We start from the raw sequence: 20,379 nt of genomic DNA, 5'->3' as shown, positions 1-20,379 counted from the left end.
TCCTTCATGTATACCCGAGGCACTTTTCAAACTGTTACTATTATGCTTTGGTTCTGGTTGAGTTTTTTTATTATTCTGTCTTTTTAAAGGCAGGACTGTTTCCTGTCATTGTCTGACTCTCCTGAAGTTAAGCCTAGCTGATTTTCAAAATAAGTGGAGTTAAGTTTTGCTGATGCTAAAAGCTCCTGAAGTTAAGCCCCATTGATTTTCAAGGCCAGATGTTATGGCGACTCATCTTCCCAGGGCATTTCCCAGTGTTCTGTTTGCCTGGTGTGAGGTTTAATCCTCTCCTTCTCTTCGCTAGTCTGAGTACTGTTTGTGGTTAATCTCACCCAGTGTTTTGATTCTCAACTGTGACTCCACCACTCCTACCTTTTTGATGTGACTCCCTGTGTATGATTAACTGCAGAAGGTCTTTTCTGTCAGTCTTCAGATCATTTTCAGAGTTAGTTACATAAATGTAGCTATTATCTCACAGGTGTGTCCATGAGAGGAGGTGAGCTTGGGGTCACCCTACTTTATCTTCCCTGAACTCTTTGATTCTTAGAGTTTTCATCTCTGCTGAAACTTCCCACCTGATGATCGACATATAATGGCTATCTTTTACCATTAGATCCTTTAGTGTTTTAATCACAGTGATTTTATATTCCTTGTCTAATTATTTCAGCATCTGATTCATATCAGAGTCTGCTTCTGTTGCCTATTTTGCCTCTTGACAGTTTTTTTTTTTCTTGCTTTTTTATATGCCTTATATTTTTTGTTGAACATGGGTTATCTTGTGTAGTGATAATATTGTTTATATCTGGAACTGCGCTTGCCTTTCTGCTAAATCTTTAGTTTGAAGTAATGTTTGATATGTTTAAAGGAAACAGTAAGTTACGTACCTGAATATAGGGGAAGCTATCATAAGTTCTGTGGAGTTAAATGTATTCTAATTTATTTGCCATTATCTTTTTATTATCATCTTTGTAATTACTTTTGGGGGTCTTATTCTATATAAGTCATTCTCTATACTTTTTAAAACACACTTTTAGGGAATGAACTGAACTTATCCCCATTTTACAAATGGAAATTTAAATTAAAGATGAACAACTATCAAATAATAGAATGGAAACTTGAGTCTCTAGGTCTGTCTGATTTCATATCTTGTGTTCTTAACTATTGTCCTGTTTAGATTCATCATGTGACCACACACACACACACACACACAAGAGTGAGTATCACCTATATTGAAGGCCCTGTGATGTGTGCTGTGGAGAAACAACATGATTGATACGACATCTTCATTTAATAAAATGTTAGGGGTGCCTGGATGGCTCAGTCATTTACATGCTTGATCTTGGTTTCAGTTCAGGTAGAACTCTCATGAGTCATGAGATCGAGTCCCTTGTTGGGCTCTGAGCTTAGTGGGGAGTCTACTTGAAGATTCACTCCCTCTGCCCTTCCCTCTAACTTGTGCACACTGTCTTGTGCTCTCTAAAGTAAATAAATAAATAATTTTAAAAATAATAAAATGAAATGCTAATATTCTGAGAAAAGACCTCAAAGAATATCCCTTTTCACTACACAAGTGAGATAGTAGAAATATGCAGTAATCTTATTTATAAATGATACTTAGTTTGTGTTAGAGAAACCTCTGGTTGCTGTGATGATTCATAACCATTGTAAGTGGTCCAGACCTCCTCCTGAGGAGGACCATCACTGACTTGTTTCCCAGGCCATTACTTATTCAGAACTCAGGAGTGATATAGTCCAAAAGATACTGTACAAGGAAAAATTAGATTGTGGAGCACAGTGTGGAGATAGAATTAGACATTTGGAAATGATAATTTGATACAATAAAAAGCTGAAAGTAATAATGAAGAACAAAGAGCATTTTCCTCAAGGCTTAGAGGAACTAACTTCTAACTTCAGTGAGAATAAGGAGGAAGAAAAATCAGTAGATAAAAATGAAATGATTAGGGTATTATGAGAATCAGCAATTTAGCAATACTGTCCAGTAGAACTTAGTGTGATAATGAGAATGTTCTTTATCTGTGTTGTTCAATACAGTAGAAAACACTACTCACTTTAAAGCCGGAGAATGTCCCAAGCGCTGTCAACCTGGGACTTTATCCACTGGTTTTGATATTTGGTTTACTTCTGCCAATTATGTTTTGGGAAGACTGAATTTCTTGCTCATTTCATGTTTTTGCCTCAGTTTGGACAGGTAATCCCTTACTCTTCAGCTCTTTGGCTAAGAAGTTTTTTGTAACCCATATTTTATGATATTTTTTCATGGAAATGTTGATGTGTGTAACCTAATCTATTGCTAGAAACAGGAATCTTTTGTTTTGAATTTCATGGAAGAATGCTATGCTTACAATTTTCCTAGGCTTCATGGCATAATCTTTCTTTTATATGTCCTTTCTTTACTATTTTGTCTCAATTTTTTTTTTTGTAGGATTTTTACATAAGTTATATTGAGGGTTTTTTTGTTGTTGTTTTTGTTTTGTTTTGTTTTGTTTTTTACTGTGACTCTCCATTGGTACTGTTCTTTTTATAAGCTAGACTCTTAGGCAGCTTAGATGTTTGATCAACTGTTTCCACTTTTCTTACTGGCATTTTTCTCTATATAATAGACTCCCTTCATGGCTAATCATAAGCTTCTCTAAAGCACTTTATGTATTATAGATGATTTTTCTACTTCTTATGTTCTTATTGTTATCTTATTTTCAGAGTGGATAGAGGACATAGACATCTTTTTTCTTGTAAACTTTAATGAAAGTTCTGCTTTGTTTCTCTAGATGGTGTTGTTCTGTACATGGCAGGTTGACTATAAAGTTTAAATATTATAATTTAGTTCTCTGCCAGTTTCTAACCTTGCAGTTCCTATATTTCCACATGCTTCTGTTTTTGTACGATTGTATTTTGTCCATGCCTTAAAAAGTGTGTTGGTTGATATAGAAATAAGCAGCTTTTTCTAGTGGTCTCTCATTTCTTCATAGGTAAGTGAGGCTTTGATAGTTGATTTCAAATATTCCTTCAAAGTAATTTTTCCCCCCTGTGGGCTTATGTTTCTAAAACTTATTTTGTGATGTATCATTTCAAAAGTAAGTACTACAAGGAGAAACTGTTTTTTTTTTTTTTCCTTGAATCTTCATAATTGCCCCAAATTAGGAGCATCCATGGTATGTTCCAGTAAGTGAATGGATAAATTGTCGTACATCCATGCAATGAGTTATCATGCAGCAGTAAAAAGAATGATCTATAAATATACAAAAAGATATAAATGAACCTTTATTATGTATTGCTAAGTGTAAGAAGCCAGTCTGAAAAAGTTAGTGGTAGGATTCCACCTATGTAGCATTGTGGAAAAGACAAAACAATAGAGATACTGAAAAGATCAATTATTATCCAGGGGGTGGAGGGAGGAGTAAGAGAGGAGGGATAAATAGGTGGATTTCAGTGGGTTCTGAGGTCTGTAAAACTATTCTGCATGATACTTAATGGTGGGCACATATGCTTTTGTCAGAAGCCATACAGCTGTACATCACAAAGAGTAAGCCCTCATCTAAATTGTGGGCTATGGTTAATAATGATGCATCAATATTGGTTCATCACGTGTAACAAATACATATATGTGTGTATAAATGTATATATATATATGTATGCATATATGTATATACATAATATTGATGGGCCAGTATTTGTTCATCACATGTAACAAATTATGTGTGTGTATGTGTGTGTGTGTATATATATGTGTGTGTGTGTGTGTGTATATATTGTATAAATGCAAGATATTAATAACAAGAACTGTATGTGGGTTGGGGAGCAGGTATGTAAGAGGAGCATATATGGAAACTGTACTTTCTGTGCAATTTTTCTGTAAACCTAATCTGGAAAGTAAAACCTATTAACTTAAATATATTCATACTTGATAAAGAATTCATAAATATAACAATATAAAGTAATCAAATAACCATAGATCCTATCTAGTAAAGTAACAAAACAACAATTTATGAGGATGTGTTTCTTTTTTGCTGTTAACAATTTGGTCTTTATTCTGCCTCCTTAATTTTTTCTTTTTCTTTTTTTTTTTTTTTTTTTAATAATATCTCCAATTACTCCCACTTCTGTATTTATTTTTCTTTTTGGTGTTTTCTTTTAGGTGTACTAGCCCTGTCTTGGTACCCACCTGGTACAAATGATGAGAATGGAGAAAATACTGATGACTTGGTACCAACTATTTTGGATAAAGCTCATAAATATAATTTGAAGGTATTTCATTTTATTTTTTTGAGATATCATAGACATATTACATTAGTTTCAGGTGTTCAACATAATGATTTGGTGTGTTTATTTTGTGAAGTGATCATCACAGTAAGTCTAGTTAATATTCATTACACAATTACAAATTTTTTCCTATGTTAAGAATTTTTAAGATCTATTCTCTTAGTGGCTTTCAAATGCATCATACAGTATTAACTGTAGTGACTATGCTGTACATTATATACCTAGTTTTTGTTTTTTTTTTAATTTTATGACTGGAAGTTGTACCTTTTAACCATCTTCACCCATTTCACCCTCTCCCCACTCCCACCTCAGACAACCATGAGGTTTTGTTTTTTCTATGAGGTTTTGTTTCTTTTTTTCAATCCCACATGTAAGTAAGGTCATAGGATATTTGTTTTTGCCAGGCTTATTTCACATAGCATAATGTCCTCAAGGTCCATCTATGTTGTAGCAAATGGCAAGATTTCCTTCTTTTTGTGGCACAGTAATATTTGCCTTGTGTATAGGCCCCATTTTATTTTTCCATCCATTAATGGACATTTAGGTTATTTCCAGTTCTTGGCTATTGTGAATGAGGCACACCTCATTTTATTGCATTTAGATTTTGTGCTTTGCAGATTCTACATTTTTTAAAAAATTGAAGTTGGTAATTCTTACAATATTTCAAACTTTTTCATTATATATGTTAAGGCGATCTGTGATGAGTGATTATGACTTGCTGAAAGATCAAATGATGGCTAGCATTTTTTAGAAATAAAGTGTCTTTTAATTACGATCATAGTGTTTTAGACATAATGCTATTAAAAACTTAACAGACTACAGCATAGTGTAAGATGAACTTTGTTATGCACTGGGAAGCCAAAAAATTCATTTGACTCACTTTTTTGCAATATTCACTTTATTGTGTGGTCTGGAACCGAACCTGTAATGTCTGAGGTACGCTTGTAATTGTGAAGTAAACATCAGTATTTTTTTTAACTTGTTTTGTTTCCTTTGGATAAATAACCAAAGGGGAACTGCTGGATCATTTGTAGTTTTTTGTTTGTTTTTGTTGTGTTTTGTTCTTCAGTGTTCCAAAAATCATTGCTTATGCACCACACCCAGTGATCCATGCAATATGTGTCCTCTGTAATACCCACCACGAGGCTCACCCAAACCCCCACGCCTGTCTCCTCCAAAACCTTCAGTTTGCTTCTCAGAGTCTGCAGTCTCATGGTTTGTCTCCCCCTATGTAGTTTTATTTTTAGTTCTTTAAAGTACTTCCATAGTGTTTTCCATAGTGGCTGCATCAAATTTATATTCCCACCAACAGAGCACAAGAGTTCTCTTTTCTCCCCATCCTCTCCAACACTTGTTATTTCTTAAGGATTGTTTTATTTGGGGGAGAAAGGGAGGGCCTGTGTGTCCATGGGTGGGGCTAGGGTCAGAGATAGAGAAGGAGCATCTCAACTCCACATGGAGCATAGATCCTTTTGGGAGACTTGATCCCCTGATCCTGAGATCATGACTGGACAGAAACCAAGAGCTGGATGTGCAACTGACTGAGCAACCCAGGTGCTCCCAACACTGGTTATTTCTTGTCTTTTTGATAATAGCTATACTAGTAGGTGTGAGGTGTATCTCATTGTGGTTTGATTTGCATTTCCCTGATAATGAGTGAGGATGAGCACATCTTCGGGTACCTGTTGGCCATCCAGATATCTTCTTAGAAAAAATATTCTGAACTTCTGCCCCTTTTTAAACTAGATCGTATGCTTTTTAAAATTGATTTTGGATATTAACTCCTTATTAGATATATGATAGGCAAATATTTTCTCCTATTTCCTAGGTTGCCTTTCACATTGTTGTGCAGAAGCTTTTTAGTTTGATGTAGTCCCACTTGTTTATTTTTGCTTTTGTAGACTTTGCCTTTTGGTGTCAAATCCAAAAAATCATCACTAATACCTTTGTCAAGGAGTTTATCACCAATGTTGTATTCCAAAAGTTTTATACTTTCTAGACTTATGTTTAAGATTTTAATCCATTTAAGTTAATTTTGTATATGGTGTGATTTAGTGGTTCAGTTTCATTTTTTTGCATGTAGCTGTCCAGTTTTCGCAACACAATTTGTTGAAGAGACTGGCCTTTCCCCATTGTGTATATTCTTGGCTCTGTCGTTGAGGATTAATTGATATCTGCAGGAGTTGTTTTTTTGTTTTGTTTTGTTTTGTTTTTTGGGGGGCAGTGAGGCTTTCTATTCTGTATGTTCCATTGATCTGGTTCTGGTTTTGTTTTTTTGTGGTTTTGCAAGTACCATACTGTTTTGATTACTGTACCTTTGTTATACAATTTGAAGTTAGGGACCTTGATACTTCCAGGTTTCTTTTTTCTTTCTCAAGATTGCTTTGGTTCTCATGGTTCCATACAAGTTTTAGAAACATTTGTTCCATTTCTGTTGAAAATGTCATTGGAATAGTCATAGGGATTGTATTGAATCTATATGTTGCTTTGTGTAGTATGGATACTTTAACAATATTAGTTTTTTTAATTTATGAGCATGGAGTATCTTTCCATTTGTGTTTTCTTCACTTTGTTTTCATTAATGTCTTATACTTGTCAGTGTCAAGATTTGTTTCTTTTTTTTTTTTTTTTTTTCCAATTTTGTTTATTTGACAGAGAGAGAGAGATCACAAGTAGGCAGAGAGGCAGGCAGAGAGAGGTTGGGGAAGCAGGCTTCCCGCTGAGCAGAGAGCCCGATGCAGGGCTCGATCCCAGAACTCTGGGATCATGACCTGAGCCAAAGGTAGAGGCTTAACCCACTGAACCACCCAGGCGCCCCAAGATCTGTCCCTTCTTAGTAAAATTTATTCTTTGGTATTTTATTGTTTTTGATGCAGTTGTAAGTGGGGTTTTCTTAATTTCTCTTTTAGCTCATTATTAGTGAATAGAAATACCAACATTTTTATATACTGGTTTTGTTGTATTCTGCGACTTTACTAGATTTTGCATTTGTATTGTATAAATAGTAAATTCTATATTCTAATGGCTTTTTGATGAAGTTTTAGACTTTTTATATCATCTGCAAATAATGACAGTTTTTCTTCCTTCCTTTCTAATTTGCATTCCTTTCGTTTCTTTTTCTTGTGTTGTTGCTCTGGCTGGGAATTTGAACAGTATGCTAAATAAAAGTGGTGAGAATAGGCATCCTTGTCTTGCTTGTGATCTTACAGGAAAATACATTCAGTATTTCTCCTTTGGCTGTGATGTTAGCTGGAGGCTTGTTATATATAGCCTTTACTATTTTGAGATACATTTACTCCAGACCCACTTTGTTGATAATTTTATCATAAATGGATATTGAATCTTGTTGAATGCTTTTTTTTAATCTATTGAGATGATATGCTTTTTATTCTTAATGTTGTGTTTCACATTGACTGATTTGCTGATGTTAAACCATTCTTGTGTTCCTGGAATAAATCCTATTTAATCATGGTGTATGATCTTTTTAATGTATTGAATTCAGTTTGTTAATATTCTGTTGAAGGTTTTTGCTTCTGTGTCCATCATGATTGTGGACTGCTGCATTGATAGTGGGGTTTATGGTTAGATTGTGTCTCAGCCTGTCCTATCCATTTCAACTTTTTTTTTCTTTTCCTTGTTAGCCTAAAGTACAGAAGTAATTCAGCTACTTTTTGGATTTCTTACAGAGGAATTTGTTTTGCACATAGTTGTAGATTCGGTATATCCATGGGAGGAGGTGAGTTAAGGATACTCCTATGTCACCATCTTGAACTGAACCCTCTGAAGATATTTAATTTTATTATCAAGCTACTTATAAGTTAATTCTTTTGGACATGAGGATATTAGTTTTTGGAATAGATACTTTTATTAAAATATTTGCAAATGTGAGTGAGAATCTTTTCTAATACTCTTATTTTCCATAAAAAATTTCTGTCATGAATTCCAAACTTGTGTACATTATAATTTATTAAAGATCTCTTACTATTTTATATACATATATTACACTTATTTACTTATTGTTTGCTTAGTGAAAAATAATTGAAGTGTTCTTTTATGAAGATACATAGTGATTAGATTTTTAAATATCTTAGATATCAAGTATGTATTGAAAACAAGAGTTGTTAACCGTGTGAATTTAAGTATCTATAAAGTAATTGAAAAAGAAACTGCCACTCTAAAAATTTGTCAAAATCTGATATTTACTCAAGCTGTATTTAACACATACACCTCCGCCCCCACACACACACGTATACACACCTATTTATGTACATATAAGAAAGATACTGGTGAAATTCTGAAAACATCTGTAAGACCAAGTATATCCTTTTATTTATTTCTTTTTTTTTAATTTTCTTTATTTGTCAGGTAAAGGGAGAGAGTATGCAAGCCAGGGGAGCAGCAGGCAGAGGGAGAAGTAGGCTTCCTGCTGAGGAAGGAGCCTGATATAGGAACTTAATCCCAGGACCCTGGGATCATGACCTGAGCAGATGCTTAACTGACTGAGCCACCCAGGTGTCCCAGACCAACTATATTCTACCCATATATTAAAATGTGTTACAAATGGGGGAAATATTTTCACAGTAAGATTTTATTTCTTTTGGAAATTAATGGATCATGGAATCAAATAGAAATGATGATTAAAAGGATTGCAGTAGCACTCCAAAGGAAAATTTTATACTAAATAGCAAGAGAATAAGCATTGTTTTTATTCACACTTTTCAAAAACTGGTTATGTAGAAGGTGGCAACATTAATCATAATAAATTCACAAGAACTATAATATAACCATAGATTCTGCATTCCTTGGCCATATTCAGTATAACTAAATATTTAAGGCCATATGAAACATCTAAAAGACATCAAATTTAAAAAAAATTGTAAGATTCTAATTAAAATAACACTTAAAAAGAAAAATCAAGAGTAAAATTTAAGATGATAAAAAATAAATATCACTGACAAAATTACTGCATTATTAATACTATAGTGGGATAGTGATAATAAGCTAAAAGGGGAAGGAGAAATTAATAAGGATGAGGTAAGCAATTAAATAGAATACAAAACCTTCAAATCAATAGCCTGTGTAAATCTATCATTTTTTCACTTACAAAACAGCAAAGTCACTGGTGAGATTAAAAAAGGAAAAAAAAAATAGATATATACCATGCAGAAGAGAGTTTAGATTTTATATCACCATATTTAAAATCTATAAGAAATGGGCCATTTTCTTAGAAAATACAAAAAAATACAAAAAAATAAATTTATGAACGAAAGAAGTTTAAATAATCTGAATTGACTTGTATCCTAGAAAAAAAAAATTTAAGTTTATTGAACATGTCTTTCCAGAGCATCAAATTTCACCTGGAACTTTAGTCAACCTTTGAAGAAACAGCAGATTCTTATGGTACTGAAATACAATGGCAAGTTTATTCATTATTTATTGTTGTATAACAAATTACCCTAAAATTCTGCAGTTTAAAGCAACAAACCTGTATTATCTCATCCATTGTCTGAAAGTTGAGAATCTGAAAGTGTCTTAACCTGGTGGGTCTGGTCAGACTTTCCCAAGAGGTTATAGTCAAATCTGTTTACTGGAACTACAGTTATCTAAAGGCTTGTAGGATCCTTCCAAGCTTACTCATGTACCAGTTCACAGGCCCTCAGTTCCTTTCAGCTATTGGAATGGGAGTTTTGGTTCTTTTAAGCCTCTGCATAGAGCTACCTGAGTCTCCTTAAGACATGGCAGCTACTTTCCCCATAGTGAATGATCCGAGAGAGTCCAGTGGAGACACTGCAGTGTTTTCTTGACCTAATCTTAGATGTGACTATCACTTTTGCCATATTCTCTTGTTTTACCTATTGGATAAACCAATCAAACAAATATAGCATGAGAAAGATTTATAGACTGGGCACCTGGGGGAGCTCAGTCAGTTAAGCATCTGCTGTCAGCACGGTTCATGATCTCAGAGTCCTGGGATCAAGCCCCAAGTCAGGCTCCCTGTTCTGGGGGCGGGTGGTATGTCTACCCTTATCCCCCACTTGTGCACACTCCCTCTCTCTCAAATAAGTAAATAATCCTTAAAAAAAATTATAGACTGATCTTACTAATGAAAATATGTACAAAATTTCTAAAGTAAACTTAGATAAATGTTCATTCGTGAGAATCTAAGAATGGTTTCAAGAGTATAAAATCTGAATACAATTTTATATTTATACTATTCAGTCCGGGCTCAAACACTTATAAGAACTATGTGACTCTTGTGCCTCAGTTTTCTCATTTCTCAAGTGGAAGAAGTAAGAAAATATACTTTACAAAGTGTTTATAAACATTGTATGAGGTAATACATGAAAAGTACTCAGTGTCTGGCACACAGTTAGCACTATATTGTTAAGTAAATTAAATTTAATTATTTGCTGGAGATAAAATAACAGGTACTGAAATTTCAAGGAAATAAAAACTCATTAATAAATCTGTTTTGAGTTCTTTAACTTGATAGATGAGGTCTTTTACTAACCTATATCAAACACTATCTTTTTTTTTTTTTTTTTTTTTTAAGATTTATTTATTCGAGAGAGAGAGTATAAGCGGGGCAGTGGTTGCAGAGGGAGAAGCTGATCAGGGAGCCCTCTGGCTAAATCCCAGGACCCTGAGATCATGACCTGAGACAAAGGCAGACGCTAAACCCACTGAGTCACCCAGGCGCCCCTCAAACACCATGCTTAATGGAAAAGCAGTGGTATCATGCTCATTAAACCAAAATCAGTAAAGAATGTCTTCTGTCATCAGTATTACTTAATACTGTTACAGAGATTCTTTCTTTTTTTTAAATTTTATATATTTATTTGACAGAGAGAGCACAAGCAGGGAGAAAGGCAGGGGTAGAAGCAGACTCCCCACTGAGCAAGGAGCCCAGTGCTGGGCTGGATCCACAAAGGGTCCCAGGATCATGGCCCCAGCCAAAGGCAGACTCATAACTGACTGAGCCACTCAGGTACCCCTGTTCCAGAGTTTCTGAACAAATCATTTTAACTAAAAAATACAAAAAGAGAAAATGTTCTAAGTAAAATTACTATTCTTTGCAAATGGAAAATACCTATCAAACTCATGAAAAGTATCTAAAAACTTGTTTGTAATGAATCCAGTAAGATGGTTGAAATCAAAGAATATATGAGTCAATAGGATTCCTATATTAACAGGGGGAAAAAATGGAAAAAATATACACTGAAAATAGGACTTATGAAAAAATCTTGGCATTTTATGAAAGGATATAAAGGACTTGCATAAACAGAGAAACATGAATTTAATGTGAAGATTCAAAATTGCCAAGTAGCTATTCTTTTGTTCATTTGTATTAAAAAAATATATATATATATCTACTATTTATCCACTCATTTGAAAGAGAGCGTGCACAGGAGCATGAGTGGTGGGGAGTGGCAAAGGGAGAGGGAGAAGCAGGCTCCCCCTGAGCAGGAAGCCCGATTTAGGGCTCCCTCGCAAGATCATGACCTGAACTGAAAGCAGATGTTTAACCAACTGAGTCACCCAGGCTTCCCCTGTATTTTATATTTTAATATAATTTATAAATTTAATGTAATCCCAATGAAAAATTCTGATGAGATTTTAAATACAGAATTTAACCACCTAATTCTAAAGTTTATAAATAAATTGAAAAAAAAAAGTAAGACTTTGGGGTGCTCAGTCCATTAAGCATCTGACTTCAGCTCAGGTCATGATCTCAGGGTCATCCTGAGATTAGCCCCCTGTTTGACTCTGGGCTCAGCAGGAATCTGCCTTTCCCTCTTCCTGTCCCTTTGCCCCTCCCCCGCTCATGCTTGACCAGAAGGCACTCTCTCTCTAAAAAACACTTTTTTAAAAAAAATATTTTCTTATTTGACAGAGAGAGCAGCAGAGGGAGAGGGAGATACAGACTCCCTGCTGAGCAGGGGCTTGATATGGGACCTGATCCCAGGACCTCAGGACCATGACCTGAGCAGAAGACAGAATCTTAACCAACTGAGCCACCCAGGCACCCTTTTAAAAAATTTTTTTAAAGGTTTTATTTATTTAAAACATAAAATCTTAAAAAAAAAAAAAGGCTTTAAAAGTGTTAATTAATGAAGGGAAAACTTTTTTCCAAATAATGAAATGTACTGTCAAATGGCAGGTATTAAGAGTATGGTATTAAGAGTATGGTACCATTAGTATACAGAAAGAGATCAATGAAACATAATAGCCCCCAAATAAAGCACTTTATATGAGATTCGATTATATAATTCAGGAATCATTTAGAATGAAGTGTAAAAGGAATGTTTATTAATAACCTTGTCTTTATGATAACTGATTTAGCTTTTTGCATTATCTGTTCTACTGTTCTTGTCCTTAAGCAATAATTTTCATGTCTAATAACTCTTAGACTGTGCACTTTTCTTCATGTTTACTCCTGTTTTTTAAGGTAGTGTGTTAACAAATCTTAATGAAAATGGGAATCAGAGTATCTTTTCACTTAGAGACTATTTATTCTGAATTCTCAGGTTGTTACAACTAAAAATCACAGAGGTTTTGTTCTGTTTTGTCTTGTTTTTGCACTCATTTTCTTTTAGATTCTACATATAAGAGATATCCTGAATTGTCTGTTTCTGACCTATCTCACTTATCTTAATGACCTCAAGGTTCACCCATGTTGTCACACACAGCAGGATTTCTTTTTTTCTCATGGCTGAATAGAATTCCATATACCACATTTTCCTTATCCATTCATCCCATTGGACACTTACATTGTTTCCATATATAGTCTATTGTAAATAATGCTAGAAGGAACATGACAGTGAAGGTATCTTCTGGGGATAATGATTTCACTTCCTTTGTATAAATACTCTTAAGTGAGAGTTCTGTATTATAATACTGCTATCTTTAATTGTTTGAAAACCTTCATACTGCTTTCTACAGTAGCTGCACCAGTTTACATTCCCACTAACAGCACATAAGAAGGTTTGTTTTTCTCCACAGCCTAATCAACACTTCTTTTTGATGCTAGCACTTTTGATGATAGCATGGCTATCTTTTTTTTTTTCATTTTCTTCTTTTATTATAATAGTAGTACACGCTTGTAAAAATTCCAAAAAATTTAGAAAAGTATGAAAAATAATGTAAAAGTCATTGGAGTTTCCACTATGTAGAGATATCCACTGTTAAGTTCTGAAGAATATCTTCCTAGATTTTTCAATATTCAGGGAGCCAGGATATATTACATATATACTATACCATATATAGTATATAATATTTATTTGCATTTCCCTGATGATTAATGATACTGAGCACCTTTTCATGTACCTGTTAGCCATTTGGATATCTTATTTGGAAAAAATGTCTATTCTTCCTCTCTACATTTTTTAATCATATTTTTTAATTGACTTGTATGAATTCTTTATAAATTTTGCACATTAACTCCTTATCCAATACATGGTTTGCAAGTATTTCCTACCATTCCATAGCTTTCTTTTCATTTATTTTTTATCTTTTTCAGTGTAGGAGATTTTAAGTTTTATTTAGTCCCACTTACTGATTTTTTTTTTCTTTTGTCATTTGTACTTTTGGTGTCATATACAAAATATCATGTCAGACCAGTGTCCAGGAGGTTCTTACCCATGTTTTTTTCCTAAGAGTTTTGCCATTTCAGCTCTTAGGATTAAGTCTTCAAGTCCCTCTCAAGGCAATTTTTGTAAGCTGTATAAGTTAGTGGTCCAATTTTCTTTTTCTACATGTGGTTATACAGTTTTCCCAGCATGATTTGTTGGAAGAGACTATCCTTTCCTCATGGGTTGTTCCTGACCCCCTTATCAAATAGTAGTTGACCTTATATACAGGGGCTTATTTCTGGGCTCTTTATTTGTCCCATGGGTCCATATGTCCATCTTATGTCAGTAGCAAAGTTTAATTACCATAGCTTTGTAGTATAGTTTGAAATTAGGAAGTGTGATACCTCTAGTTTTATTGTCCTTTCCCATGATTGTTTTATCTATTAGGGATCTTCTGTGTTTTTTCTGTTTTTGTGAAAAATTATATTGGATTTGGATAGGGGTTGCATTGAATCTACAGACTTCTTTGGGTAGCATGAACATTTTAACAATATTATCTCTTGCAGCTATGAACAGAAGATGTTTTTCCATTTGGTTATGTTGTCTTCAATTTCTTTTAGCAAAATTTTGTAGTTTTTATTATACAGATCTTTTACTCCCTTGGTTAAGTTTATTCTTCTGTATTTAGTATTGTTTTGGTACATTTGTGAATGAGACAGGTTTTGTTTTTTTCCCTTTTCAGATGTATGTTAGTGTATAGAATGCAACTGATTTCTGTGTATTGGTTTTAATTTGTGCACTTTACTGAATTCACTGATTAGATCCAATACTTTGAGTCTTTGGGATTAGCAATATATAAGGTCCTATCATCTGCAAAGAATGACAATTTTACTTATTTCTCTCCTATTTGGACACTTTATATATGTTCGTTTTGCCTGACTGCTGTAGCTAAGACTTGCATGGCATTTTGAATAAGAGTGGTAAGGTGAGCATACTTGTCTTGTTCCTGTTTCCCTGAATATAATGTTAGCTATGGCTCTGTTGTATTTTGCCTTTGTTATCATTAGATATGTTCTTTTGCCTCTCTTTTCATAGGATCTATAGTTTTCCATTCATCTCTATAGCATCATTATCTAGCTTTGGCATCAGAATAATTCTGGCCTCATAGAATTAGTTTAGAAGTGTTCCCTCCTCTTGTTGTTCTTAGGAAAAATTGGAAAGTACTGGCACTAATTCTTCTTTAAATATTTGACTGAATTACCCAGTTAAATGAAACATCTGTGGTCATGGGGTTTCATTTGTCAGGAAGTTTTTGATAATGATTCAAATCACCTTACTTGTTACTGTTCAGACTTCCTATTTCTATATCTCTAGGAAATTATCCATTTCTTTTAGGTTATCTAATTTGTTAGCATTTAATTATTCATAGTAGTGTCTTATGATCCTATTTATTTTGGTAGTGCCTGTTGTAATTTCATTTTGAATTTCCTGTCTCATACTCTGTCCCACTTAAGAGTTATAAATTTTATTAATCTTTTTTAAAAAAAAGCAGGATCTTAGTTTCATTGATCTTTTCTATTGCTTTTCTGGTTTCCATTTACCTTTGCTCTGATCTTTATTCTTTCCCTCCTTATGCTAATTCTGGGCTTAGTTTGTTCTTTTTCTAGTTGAGGTGTAAAGTTAAGGCTGTTTATGATTTTCTTATTTTTTAGTATGTGCATTCATCACTATAAACTTTTGTCTCAGAACTAGTTTTGGAGCATTTCATTGTTTTTTGTTTGTTTTGTTTTGTGTTGTTTTTTAATATTTTATTTATTTATTTGACAGAGAGAGATCACAAGGAGGCAGAGAGGCAGGCAGAGAGAGAGAGAGGAGGAAGCAGGCTCCCCGCTGAACAGAGAGCCCGATGGAGGGCTCGATCCCAAGACCCTGAGATCATGACCTGAGCTGAAGGCAGAGGCTTAACCTACTGATCCACCCAGGCGCCCCTCCATTGTTTTTGTTTTGTTTTTTTTTTTTTTTAGATTTTATTTATTTATTTTTTTGACAGAGAGATCACAAGTAGGCAGAGAGGCAGGCAAAGAGAGAGAGAGAGGAGGAAGCAGGCTCCCTGCCGAGCAGAGATCCCAATGCGGGACTCGATCCCAGGGCCCTGAGATCATGACCTGAACCGAAGGCAGAGGCTTAATCCACTGAGCCACCCAGGTGCCCTCCTCCACTGGTTTTTATATGTTGTGTTTCCATTTTCATTTGAGATATTCTTTGATTTCCTTTTTTTTTTAATTGGGTGTAATTGACATGTGACATTGCATTAGTTTCAGGTGCATAATATAAAGATTTTATATTTATATATATGGTGGAATGATTATCACAATAAGTTTAGTTAACATCTGCCACCATATGTAATAAAGTTTTCTTGTGATTTACTCTCTTAGCAAATTTCAGATGTACAGTATAGTATTAGGAACTATAGTCACCATGCTATACATTACATCCCCATGACTGACATTTTTTTATAATTGGAAATTTGTACTTTTTGAATGCCTTTGCTCACATCCCTCAACTCCCACCCTTTGCCTTTGTATCTGTGAGCTTGGTTTGCTCCACATTTGAGATCAAACAGCATTTCTTTTTCTGACTTATTTTACTTAGCATAATTACCTGAAGGTTTATCCATGTTGTCACAAATGGCAACTTTACTTCTTAATTCTTTTATTATGGCTGAATAATATTCCGTTTTGTGTGTGTGTGTGTGTGTACACACATACTGCTAATTCTTTACTTATTCATCCTTCACTGGACATTTAGATTGTTCTGTTGTCTTGACTTTTGTAAATAATGCAGCTTAGTAATCTTTTGTTGATGATTTTTGCATCTGAGTTCATCATGGATGTTGGCCTGTAATTTTCTTTTCTTGTGGCATCCTTGTCTGGTTTGGATATCAGGGTAATGCTAACCTTGTAAAATTAGTTTGGAAGAGTTCTCTCCTCTTCTATATTTTGGAAGAGTAGAAGTTTCTGTAAATTCCTTGGATACTTGGTGGAATTCACCAATGATGCATTCTGTCCTGGACTTTTGTTTATTCGAAGTTTTCAATTACTGACTCAATCTCCTTCCAGTAACTGGTTTGTTCAGATTCTCTCTTTCATCATGATGCAGTCTGAGAAGGTTGTATGTTTCTAGAAACTTATCCATTTTTCTAGGTTGTTCAGTTTGTCGGCATATAATTGTTCATTGTAGTTTTTATGATCCTTTTTATTTCTGTGGTTTATTTGTAACATCTCTTTCATTTCTGATTTTTTTTCCCCCCTTGGGGAATCTAAAGGTTTAAAGGTTTCTCAATTTTTTTTTTTATATTTTCAAAGAAACAGCTATTGTTTGCTTTTCTATTGTCATTTTTTCTATTTTTCTATTGTCCTTTTAATCTCTATTTCCTATATAAAACTCCAAACTTTGTTATATATATATTTTCATTTATAGCTCTGAACTTTTTTTCCCCCTAGTTCCTTTACACATAAAGTTAGGTTGTTCTTATTTCTGAAGGTAGGCATTTATTACTATGAACTCCTCTCTTAAGTTTTTGTATTTTTTATTTCTATTTTCATTGTCTCATTTTTTTTATGTTCAGTTAGCCACTGTATATAATATATATTATTAGTTTTTGATATAATGTTCAGTGACTCATTAGGTTCATATAACTCCCAGTACTCATTACAATATTTGCCCTCCTTAATACCGATCACCCTGTTACCACATCCCTCCACCACCCTCCCCTCTGAAACCCTTGGTTTGTTTCCCAGTCTCCATAGTCTGTCATGGTTCGTGTCCCTCTCTGATTGCACCCACTTCAGATTTCCCTCCCTTCCCCTATGGTCCTCCATGCTATTGCTTGTGTTCCACATATGAGTGAAACCATATGATAATTGTCTTTCTCTGCTTGACTTACTTCACTTAACATAATCCCCATCCAGTTCCATCAATGTCAGTGCAAATAATGGGTATTCATCCTTTCTGATGTCTGTGTAATACCCCATTGTATATGTGGACCACATCTTATTTATACATCTGTCTGTTGAAAGTCATCTCAACTCTTTCCACAGTTTGCCTATTGTGGATGTTGCTGTTATGAACATTGGGGTGAATGACCTCTTCTTTTCACTACATCTGTATCTTTAGGGTAAATACCTAATAGTACAGTTGCTGGGTCATAGGGTAGCTCTATTTTTAACATCTTGAGGAACCTCCATACTGTTTTCCAGAGTGGCTATACCAGCTTGCATTCCCACCAACATGTAAGAGGGTTCCCACATTGTTGCCTACATTGTTGTTCCTATTTTGTTCATTTTAGCTATTCTGACTGATGGGTGGTAGTATTTCATTGTGGTTTTGATATGTATTTCCCTAATGGCTAGTGATGTTGAACATTTTTTCATGTGTCTGTTAGCCATTTGTATGTCTTCTTTGGACAAGTGTCTGTTTATGTCTTCTGGCCATTTTTTGAGTTGATTATTTTGTTCTGTTTTGTATTTTATTTTTTAAGATTTTATTTATTTATTTGACAGAGATCACAAGTAGGAAGAGAAGCAGGGAGACGTCAGGAGGGAAGCAGCTCCCTGCTGAGCAGAGCACCTGATGTGGGGTTCGATCCCAGGACCCTAAGATCGTTACATGAGCTGAAGGCAGAGGCTTAACCCCAGAGCCACCCTGGCACCCCTTGATTATTTGTTTTTTGGGTGTTGACTTTGAGAAGTTCTTTATAGATTTTGGATATCAGCCCTTTATTTGTAATGTCATTTGCAAATATCTTCGCCCATTCCATGGGTTCCCTCTTAGTTTTGTTGACTTTCCTTTGTTGTACAGAAGCTTTTTATCTGATGAAGTCCCAAAAGTTCATTTCTGTTTTTGTTTCCCTTGCCTTTGGAGATGTGACTTGAAAGAAGTTGCTGTGGCTGAGGAATTTTTAAATTTCTCTTTTAATTTCTTCTTTGATATATTGGTTGTTCAGTATCATGTTGTTTAATCTCCACATGTTTATAAATTTCCCAGTTTTCTTATAATTATATTCTGGTTTCATCCAAGCATCTTTTCTGACCATATGGTATATGATTTTAATCTAACTCTATTTGTTAAGACTTGTATTGTGGCCTAATATATGACCTATCGTGAAGAATGACTGTGCACTTTAAGAAGGACGCCTGGGTACCTCAGATGGTTGAGCCTCTGCCTTCAGCTCAGGTCATAATCTCCAGGTCCTGGGATTCAGCCCCACGTCAGGCTTCTTGCTCACCGGGGTGTCTGCTTCTCCCTCTGCCTCTGCCTTTTGCCCTGCTTATACTCTCTCTCTGTTTCTGTCTCAAATTAATTAATTAATTAATTGTTGCTTTGAATGAAATTTTCTGTAAATATCTGGTAAGTTCATCTGTTCTGACATGTTAAGGCCTATAATTCCTTTTACTCTCTGAATGATTTATCCATTGATTTATGTGGGTATTTAAGTCCTCTACTATTATTGTATTGCTTTTCCTCCCTTTAGGTGTTTTAACATTTGCTTTATATATTTAGATGCTCCAGTTTTAAGTGCATAAATATTTACAAATGCTATATCTTCTTATTGGATTGACCCTTTTATTATGTAACCCCCTTTTTTATCTTTGATAATCTTTGTTTTCAAGGCCTATTTTGTGGGACATACATATAGCTACTCCAGCTTTCTCTTGATTTCCATTTGTATTTGTATGGAATAACTTTTTCCATCCCTTAACTTTCAGACTGCATTTTTTTTTTTTAGAATCTATAGTTTTTTCTTAACTTTATTTTACTTTTTCAGTGTTCCAAGATTCATTGTTTATGCATCACACCCAGTACTGCATGCAATACATGCCCTCCTTAATACCCATGTTCTTATATCTGAATACTCTTGTATAGGTACCATATGGATGGGTTTTGGTTTTGTTTATTTTAATCCACTTAGTCTGCCTTTTGATTAGAAAATTTAGTCCATTTACATTTAAAGTGATTTAATAGTTACATACTTGTTGCTGTTTTATTGTTTTCTGGATGTTTGGGGGTTCCTGTTTCTTTGGTCTTCTTTTTTTTTTTTTTTTTTTTTTTAAAGATTTTATTTATTTATCAGAGAGAGAGAGGGGGAGAGAGCGAGCACAGGCAGTCAGAATGGCAGGCAGAGGCAAAGGGAGAAGCAGGCCCCCCGCCGAGCAAGGAGCCCGATGCGGACCCGATCCCAGGGCGCCGGGATCATGACCCGAGCCGAAGGCAGCTACTCAACCAACTGAGCCACCCAGGCGTCTCTCTTTGCTCTTCTTTTGTTCTCTTCCTTTTTGGTTTGATGGCTTTCTAGTGGTGTGCCTAGATTCATTTCTCATTATTTTGTGTGTGCACTTATCCACTGTAGGCTTTTGCTTTGTGATTACCATGACGTTTACATTTAACAAGTTATGTTTGTAATAGTTTGTTTTAAGTCATTAAGTTTGAATGCATTCTAAAGCTGTACAATTTTACTTTCCTTACACCT

The 20,379-nt window shown here is 34.6% G+C and overlaps 1 protein-coding gene across 1 annotated transcript in view; it reads left to right on the top strand.

Annotated features, from left to right (window-relative positions):
- Window positions 1–20,379, top strand: part of MANEA (mannosidase endo-alpha) — an 83,129-nt gene that overhangs the window by 48,796 nt on the left and 13,954 nt on the right. The window contains exon 3 of the mRNA XM_044245402.1: window positions 4,154–4,263. Within this exon, the coding sequence (XP_044101337.1) occupies window positions 4,154–4,263 (110 nt within the window). The remainder of the gene's footprint in view (window positions 1–4,153; window positions 4,264–20,379) is intronic.

The sequence above is a fragment of the Neovison vison genome, chromosome 1 (assembly GCF_020171115.1).
Source record: "Neovison vison isolate M4711 chromosome 1, ASM_NN_V1, whole genome shotgun sequence".
In the NCBI taxonomy this organism is placed as follows: Eukaryota; Metazoa; Chordata; class Mammalia; order Carnivora; family Mustelidae; genus Neogale; species Neogale vison.
This window is presented reverse-complemented; position numbering and strand designations above follow the sequence as displayed.